We start from the raw sequence: 9,232 nt of genomic DNA on the forward strand, positions 1-9,232 counted from the left end.
GCTCTTTTAGTGAAAGACTTTTATTAAATCGTGGATCATTCGATCAGTATCTTTAGGTTATATTTTACATGTACCATTTAAAACTAATGTTCGAGTCCGTTCATTTATGGCGTCATCCTATGCCACAAACGTGAAGCAATCAAATAAAGCGGATTCTAACGATATGAACACTCTTTTGATATCTCAACCGATAAAGCTAATAACGTACATTTCCCCCTAATTTTTTCTTTAATTTGTCTTTCAATCGATATCGATAAAACCGATCTTTTATCGAAAGTTTGCCCAATATATCTTATCAGTTACGTATTTTATCACGTTATTATTATAGTCACAAACGTGAAGGAATCAAATAAATCCCAATAATATGACCATTTAAGCATTTTATCCAAACTTTTTAAATTTAAAAACTATTAAAAAAAATTTAGAATAAAAAAAGTTAACAAATAAATACAAAGCGTGCAGTAACCGCTCCACTCACCACCACCATCACCTGCACCATACATACATACCCTACGCTACCATTTCTCTCATTCCATCATTCACAAAAAAAAAAAAAAAATATAATTCCCTCTCATTATCAAATAAATTCAATTTCTCTAAATAATAACCGTTTTATTTCAGATCTCACTCAATTCAATTCACCATGTGTTGTGGTAAAATATGCATGATGTGTACGTGCTTAATTCTGGTTGTGATTGCAATCGGTATTTTATTCGGATTCGGTGTTTTCACCAAGGCGTTTCATAAAGTTCATAATGAATTGAATTATTCGGTTTCTCAATCGTATCATCCGGTTACAGCCACGGCTGGTAGGCCATTTTTCGTTTACGCTGCACCTCCACCTTTCTAATAGAATTCGAGTAATGTGATTGTTTATGATGATGAATTTAAGTACTACTGTTAATGTAATAGTGATTCGAATCGTGATGATTACTTTTTAGGTTGTGGTTTGTTAATTCGTTTAGTTTTTTATCGTATTGAATTGTTCGCAAAATTACTTTTGATGATTGTTTGTTTATAGCTAATTGACGAATGCTCGAATTTACGTTTAGTTATTATGATGATTTTATATTTTATATATAGAATTTTGAAGTTGCTAGCATGTGTAGCTAATTGGTGAACAATTAATTAGATTGTAGAAGCTGAATCAGGTCGTTTCACCCTAAAATAAACGAAAAAGCTCAAACGCTTTTATGCTTTTAAAGAAAACGCAATTAGCAAATAAGTTGTTTGTTAAATACTTTCACTTTCATGAACAGGTACAAAAGTTTTGAAACAAAATTCTTAAATTGTAGCTACTTTTTGTGTTGAAACAAACTCTATTGTGTCGAAAGGGAATCAAAAGTTTTAATTGCAAGTTTCACTATCATAGCAGGTATGTATCAGGTGCCCTTTCAACTGTCCTGGTAGCCTGGTAGGTCTCAAATTATTGTCATAATTGGTTTTTATGAGAAATTAATGACATTATTATGAGCTCACATTCATTCTCAAATCTCAATCATTGGTCCTGTTGTCATTTTAATTGTAATTTTATAAAACATATCAGAGATCTAAACAGAGGTACAGAGACATGAGCTCACATGCAGCTTCTATCATTGAACCATAAAGAATAACTACATGCCCTAGAAATTCATTTCATTTAAGTATTAAAAACTTACATAATATGTGTTCAATGGCATTACATCTGTTCTATAACAAAAGTCAGCCTGAGACACTTGACAAAAAACCACTTTTTGTTCAAATAGCAAATGTGATTAAATCTACTACACGCTAAAAACTCAAAATGTCCGAAATTCTAAGTATTCAGGGGAAAAAATCGAACGCGAAACCTGTTTTAAATGGTGCACGAGCAAAGATATTTGAATAGATTATGGTTTTTGATAATCAATTCGAGTCTAGTCAAGAACGCCATCATGTTCTCGATTATAAGTCCAACAATAAGACCAGTTTATGAGCCAATACAGATAGTCAAAACTGAAAACTGGAACTCCCTTATATTACTTTGTGATCAGAAGGATGTGAAGCCTTTGTGTATTGAATAATGAATTTAAGGTTGCGGTTCTCGCTACTCGGGGAATACTCGGTTGGGAGTTTTTGGGGTGGCAACTTGGGAGTACTCGGATATTGACCAAGTTTGACTTTGACCTATTTTGACCAAGTTCTGCAACCTTGAATGAATTCAAGATTATATAATACCAACCTATCCCGGGGTAGTATGGATTGCTTGTCAAGAATCTGTTATACAAATTTGCTTTATCGTGTCATGTGTGACATAGAAAGGGCGTTTTTCTGCATAACCGTTTGCTGCAATTATTGCACCTGCAATCTCAAATGTTTGTACATTGTATTTTGTAAAGACAACTTCAAATACATGTTTAATCAGTACTAATATCGATGCTATTTCTATCTTAAAATGATTATGATTACTATTATAATGGTCAAAGTCATCAAATTTAGTTTAGAATTATTCCACACACAACGAATTAATTTACACCAACACGAATATTTGCAAACGTTTGGGATGAATCAAGCGTTTAAACACAAAAGTCATACTTTAACACAAAATTCACAATTCAACACATACATACATGTAAACAATTTAGTCAGTGGCCTTTACAACAAATCAACCAAACATCCATTAGATGTAGCAGTTGTTATCGTTTGCAATTCAACTACTATACGTAGAAGGTTTAATAAAGGTTCATAAATCTGCTGCCTAACATATAACAATTCAGCTTAGACCCAAGTCTCCAAAGAATATGCTGAGGTGCTTCACAATATTCCTCCTAATATTATTATATATCTGCCTAAATTATGCCTTAAACGAAATAACATCTATCCATTGAAGGTTCATGTAATATCAGAAGAAGACAAAGGTGACTCTGCAAAGAAACAAGATGATCCAGACCATGATTAGACCTCGTTTAATCATGGCCACTTCATCAAGCCAAGATCTGAAGAAGGTGAGCAAATCCTTATTGGTCCACTTGGGGTACCAGGCTTCAATGTTCCAGTAATTCATATTTCAACTTTCTCTGTGTAAAAAATATCTCAAGAAACAGAGCAGGATATTGAAAATCTATTAATATTGTATCAAAAGTATATATGATGATATATTGACAAATATAATACAATCACAGTTTAAAGTAATATTCTTTTCATTGAACAAACAATTTTGTACATGTACGTACATGAACGGATTTCAATTCACCGTTGTTCTATAAACAAATCATGGACACATCCAGTTTCATAAATCAACAGATGCAACAAATAATCAACACTACTTATAAATTATAAAGTTTTAATATATGTATATATGTATACATCTTCCCAGGTTGAGCGAATTACTCAAAAACCTTTCCACGCAGAAAGAATTTCACTAAATACTTCACCAATCAATTCCCTGTCTGCTGACTGTACAAACGCATCAAATTCGTCTACAATGTCAAATATCTTACCAAACCTCACAAGATACTGCATGCAGCCAATCTTCAGTTTTGAAAGATGATATAAAGAAGCGTATTGAAGCCGCTCAAGCACATTATTCGTATCAATATCTTGTAACAAACTTTCATGACACGCCTCTTTTAAATCCATAACATCATATTTTTCAGCTGCTTTTAGAAGGTCGAGTCTATGAGTAAGAAAGTTTTGTTCTTGAATGTTACCGTATACGTAGTTTAAAAAAGCTTGGCAAGCTTCAATTGACATGTCTGATATGTTTATGACAGACATTTCTTTTTCCTTTAGATCGTGTGAGAACATACCCTGGAAGACTGGTGACCTGGCAGCAAGGACCGCACGGTGGGCCCCAATGCTTCCATCAGATGCATTGATAATGATATCTGTGTGAATACTCTCTGTTAACATTCTACCAAGAGAGGAAATTGCGGTTGATCGCAAGTCATTTTGTGTAAACCCTTCGGTCCACACAGAGCAAGACTCACCACCCTGTAAATAGTTGTAGAATCTAATCAATTCATTTCAACATTTCTGTAAATATCAAAGTTTAGCAACATCTAGACACATGACCTTAAAATCAATTCGCTAGAATTAGATAATGGCTTGTCAACCGACAACTACACGGCTAGACATCACACTAAAGAATAAATTATTTTTCTAACGACATCCCTAAGTGCTGTCGTTACGTGCATATATATGTTGTACGTATGGTTACTATTGACTTTTTAATGACGGTAAATCTTTTTTGGATGTTATTGACAGCCTTAAGGGTTGTCGTTTACTATATAGAATTATTATAAATTATAAATGGTTGAGACTGAATTACATTCGGAGATGCAGACTTAAGATCAAGAAATTCAACATCAATGATGAATCTTCCCGTTAACGGAACCTCAAGTGCCCATATGAAATCATCACTGCTTTTTAGCTGCTTATCTCTAACTTCTGAAATCATATAGTAAAATATGAAAATGCTAGAATCAAATTCACCTACAAACACAATAATTAATAGTACCCTATTGCCCATGAGTCCACAACTGATCCTTGATCATAAAAGTTGACTCATTTGAATACAAAAAGTGAAAGTTAATAGTTATACCTGGATGAACCAAGGCCTTACGACCTCCGAACGATGAAACCACCCGAATTATGAACGACGCAATCGGAGGGTTGTCCTTAGTTAAACCCGATATGTCCGGGTACAATTTGATCAATAAAGTACGATTCTTCTCCAAAACCAATCTCCTTCAGTTCATAAAAAAAAGTCATCAACTTGCTTCAAATTTCAACAAGATAACAATAAATAATGGTATCCTTTTCAAGAATAGAAAAAAAAAAAAAAAAACATTTATTTGGTTGCACATAACTACAAGAAACACAATAATAATCATATTTTTAAAGGTTCAAGATTCACACCAATAACAGAGAATCTATTGCTCTTAACAATGAATAAAAAACAAATTTTGATATATGGGTAATAAGAATTTACCAATTCCATTTACCGATCTTGAAAGGATCAGATTTACGGTAAGTACAAGAAGCCAAATTATCAATTCGCCATTGAGCAAGACGCGATGTCGTATTAACACGATAAGCGTTATCAGTCATGTTATTAGCAAAAGCCAACGCAGCCGAAATTTCATGGAAACAATCCAATATTCCTTCCAACAACAACTCCCCGTGTTTTCCCAGGTTGTCGTTTACTATTTAAACTCTGCTTCTTCATATAAAAAACATACACATTCACACTCACTGTGTTTTCTGCATCTTCCCCCTAAATCCCATATAATCAAATTTAATTAATTAAATCAAATATGGATTATTATTTTTTTTGGCAAAAATAAATGCTTAACTCATATAGAAACAAGAACGCGCTAATTGTATAAAATATGGATAATTTTGATTTTAACAGTATGATTAAGAGTAGTATACTTATACTGTATAGCTAATTGTAAAATGGAAACTGGAAGAATTAGTTTAGGGGTTGGTGTTGATTTTAAAGTGTTGATAAAAAGTCATTTGGGATTTTGGTTGCACTCCACCTTAGACAATATTCTATTATTATATATTAGTCTGTATAAAATATAATAAATAATAATTATAATTATAGTTAAATATTAATAATATATATATATATATATATATATATATATATATATATATATATATATATATATATATATATATATATATATATATATATATATATATATATATATATATAGTCATTATTTGTGTACATGTCACCCATTGGACCATATGTCATGTTTATACATATATTTTTTATATGGTATTGATTGAATTACTCATTTATTTACATTTATATTTACATTTACATTTACATTTACATTTACATTTACATTATATCTATATATCTAAATGACATAGTGAAAGTGAATAGTATCAAGATATATTTTCGACTTTTCATCTTTTTTTAATATTATTATTTAAATTTCATTTCACCAATAAACACCACTTTTTCTAAAAAATCAAATCCACCCCCCAAACAGGGGGTAAAGTGTCAAAGGACAATTTTCATAATTTTTTTTAAATAAACTCCCCCAAATCTTCAAAGGGTTATATCTTCTCGCTCGCAACGAGTTAAATTTTTCCGACACCATCGTTCAACTCGAAATAATTTTAGGCACACAATGTCACTAACTATACGCAAAACGGACGTTTTTTAAAAAAATGCTAAATATTTGGGGTACTTTTCATACACGTTGATTTTGCGTTAAATTTTTAAAAGTCTAAAATTCCATAGCGAAACGCGTAGATGTACACATATTGTTAATTTAACATAACATTTAAATCTTTCACTAGCTATACCTTTTATTTCGACTCGAGTTGCGCTTCAACGATATCATCGTGAGCCACGAAATAATTTTACAAACTAAACGCAATAAAATACATTGAAAACCGAACCCCTGCCGCGAAGCGAGGGTTCGAAACCTATTATTATACCTTATATCTAAAAGGCAAAGGCCAAGTGAATAGTAACCCACAAGTTTCACAAACCACCCCCACTCTTTTACTTACTTACATTTTAGTCCCAAACAAATATATAATATCTAACTTTATGGTTTTTACAAACTTATCACAAACTTTTAACATTTTATACTTTAGCCATTAAACTCCTCATTCGTTATAAATCGACTACATACTTTATATACTACCTAATAGACAAAAATATATCTAAAAGGCAAAGGCCAAGTGAATAGTAACCCACAAGTTTCACAAACCACCCCCACTCTTTTACTTACTTACATTTTAGTCCCAAACAAATATATAATATCTAACTTTATAGTTTTTACAAACTTATCACAAACTTTTAACATTTTATACTTTAACCATTAAACTCCTCATTCGTTATAAATCGACTACATACTTTATATACTACCTAATAGACAAAAATAAATAATAGTCGCCAGTGGTGCTTTCGTTCTTTCATTTTTTTCCCCCTTTTTCACCTTTTTTTTTAAAAAAAAAAACCCTCATAGTTTGTTCAAATATTAAAATCGACCCCCCAAACAGGGAGTAAAGTGTCAAATACTCTTTTTCATAAAAAAAATTTAAAAAAACTACACCCAAATATTCAACGGGCCATATCTTCTCGCTCGCACCGAGTTAAATTTTTCTGAAACCATCGTTAAACTCGAAACAATTTTAGGAGCACACTGTCACTAACTATACGCAAATCAGACGCTTTTTAAAAAACGCTAAATATTTGAGGTACTTTTCATACACGTCGATTTTGCGTTAAATTTTTAAAAGTCGACAATTCCATAGTGAAACGCGGAGATGTACATATATTGTTAATTTAAAATAACATTTAAATCTTTCACGGATTATACCTTTTAGTTCGACTCGAGTTGCGCTTCAACGATATCATCGTTAGCCACAAAATAATTTTACAAACTAAACGCAATATAATACATTGAAAACCGAACCCCGGCGCGAAGCGAGGGTTCGAACACTAGTTATTATCTAAAAGACAAAACACTATTTCACTATTCATCAATAGTAACTAGGGGTATTTTCGTCATTTCACCTTTTTTTTTGGCTTCAACGATAAAAGAAGCAACTTTCGTAAAAGAACCAACCTTTCAATGTTACCAAAAGATGTTGAATTTTTTTTTTTTATAAATAAATCAACTACCATTTTTCCCCTCAAGGATAAAAGAGACAACTTTCATAACATGAACAACCCTTCAATTACAAAACACTATTTCACTATTCATCAATAGTAACCAGTGGTATTTCCGTCATTTCACCTTCTTTTTTTTTGTCTCCAACGATAAAAGAATCAACTTTCGTAAAAGAACCAACTTTTCAATGTTACCAAAAGATGTTCAAAAAAATTCTTTTTTATAAATAAATCAACTACCATTTTTTTTCCCTCAACGATAAAAGAGACAACTTTTATAAAAGGAACAACCCTTTAATTCTACCAAAAGATGTCGAAAAACATTCTTTTTTACAAAATAGATCAACTAACTTTAAAAAAAAGGAACGCTAAAAGAAGCAACTTTCGCAAAAGGAACAACCCTTCAATGATGCCGAAAAAAATTCTTTTTTACAAAATAGATCAAGACTTTTTTTTAACTCGCATTCAAAACGGAGCCTCCGGCGCGAAGCGAGGGCTCCACAACTATATTATCTAAAAGACAAAACACTATTTCACTATTCATCAATAGTAACCATGAAATGTTCCGTTCTTATTGATTAAAAACGTTCCATATTAATTGATTTCGTTGCGAGGTTTTGATCTCTATATGAGACGTTTTTCAAAGACTGCATTCATTTTAAAACAAACCATAACCTTTATTTCATCAATAAAGGTTTAAAAAGCTTTACGTAGATTATCAAATAATGATAATCTATAATATCCTGTTTACATACGACCATTACATAATGGTTTACAATACAAATATGTTACAACGAAATAAGTTTCTTGAATGCAGTTTTTACACAATATTATACAAGCATGGACTCCCAAATCTCGTCCTTATTTAAGTATGCGACAGCGGAAGCTCTTAATAATCACTTGAGAATAAACATGCTTAAAACGTCAACAAAAATGTTGGTGAGTTATAGGTTTAACCTATATATTATCAAATCATAATAATAGACCACAAGATTTCATATTTCAATACACATCCCATGCATAGAGATAAAAATTATTCATATGGTGAACACCTGGTAATCGACATTAACAAGATGCATATATAAGAATATCCCCATCATTCCGGGACACCCTTCGGATATGATATAAATTTCGAAGTACTAAAGCATCCGGTACTTTGGATGGGGTTTGTTAGGCCCAATAGATCTATCTTTAGGATTCGCGTCAATTAGGGTGTCTGTTCCCTAATTTTTAGATTACCAGACTTAATAAAAAGGGGCATATTCGATTTCGATAATTCAACCATAGAATGTAGTTTCACGTACTTGTGTCTATTTTGTAAATCATTTATAAAACCTGCATGTATTCTCATCCTAAAAATTTTAGATTTTAAAAGTGGGACTATAACTCACATTCACAGATATTTCCTTCCTCGGAAATAAGACTTGGCCACGGATCGATTCACGAACCTATACAAATATGTACATATATATCAAAGTATGTTCAAAATATATTTACAACACTTTTAATACATTTTGATGTTTTAAGTTTATTAAGTCAGCTGTCCTCGTTAGTAACCTACAACTAGTTGTCCACAGTTAGATGTACAGAAATAAATCGATATATATTATCTTGAATCAATCC

The 9,232-nt window shown here is 31.7% G+C and overlaps 2 protein-coding genes across 3 annotated transcripts; one reads left to right on the forward strand and one right to left on the reverse strand.

The window, feature by feature from the left end:
* The first annotated feature begins 444 nt into the window (after positions 1 to 444).
* Positions 445 to 1,033, forward strand: LOC139897767 (uncharacterized). Its single transcript, XM_071880460.1, has one exon. The coding sequence runs from the start codon at positions 644 to 646 to the stop codon at positions 848 to 850; it is 207 nt and encodes a 68-aa protein (XP_071736561.1). The 5' UTR covers positions 445 to 643; the 3' UTR covers positions 851 to 1,033.
* A 2,102-nt stretch (positions 1,034 to 3,135) lies between these two features.
* LOC139897768 (BTB/POZ domain-containing protein At1g55760-like) lies at positions 3,136 to 5,475 on the reverse strand. Of its 2 annotated transcripts, none has more exons than XM_071880461.1 (4): positions 4,952 to 5,475; positions 4,562 to 4,707; positions 4,289 to 4,452; positions 3,136 to 3,951 (listed from the first exon to the last, which is right to left on the reverse strand). In XM_071880461.1, exons 1-4 carry the CDS (start codon positions 5,068 to 5,070, stop codon positions 3,349 to 3,351), a joined length of 1,032 nt encoding a protein of 343 aa, XP_071736562.1. In that variant the 5' UTR covers positions 5,071 to 5,475; the 3' UTR covers positions 3,136 to 3,348. The 2 variants fall into 2 exon arrangements, with proteins under 2 accessions (XP_071736562.1, XP_071736563.1); XM_071880462.1 differs by having other exon boundaries at positions 3,140 to 3,951; positions 4,289 to 4,407.
* Between the last annotated feature and the right edge of the window lie 3,757 nt (positions 5,476 to 9,232).

The sequence above is a fragment of the Rutidosis leptorrhynchoides genome, chromosome 3 (genome assembly GCF_046630445.1).
Source record: "Rutidosis leptorrhynchoides isolate AG116_Rl617_1_P2 chromosome 3, CSIRO_AGI_Rlap_v1, whole genome shotgun sequence".
In the NCBI taxonomy this organism is placed as follows: domain Eukaryota; kingdom Viridiplantae; phylum Streptophyta; class Magnoliopsida; order Asterales; family Asteraceae; genus Rutidosis; species Rutidosis leptorrhynchoides.

Bases quoted from the DNA above. Each gene is read 5' to 3' on its own strand.
- LOC139897767 (XM_071880460.1), top strand. From the start codon at position 644: ATGTGTTGTGGTAAAATATGCATGATGTGTACGTGCTTAATTCTGGTT.
- LOC139897768 (XM_071880461.1), bottom strand. From the start codon at position 5,070: ATGACTGATAACGCTTATCGTGTTAATACGACATCGCGTCTTGCTCAA. The intron at 4,453-4,561 runs GTATAACTATTA...TTGTGTTTGTAG, and splicing joins TAAGGCCTTGGTTCATCCAG to GTGAATTTGATTCTAGCATT. The intron at 3,952-4,288 runs GTAATTCAGTCT...AACTATTTACAG, and splicing joins TTAAGTCTGCATCTCCGAAT to GGTGGTGAGTCTTGCTCTGT.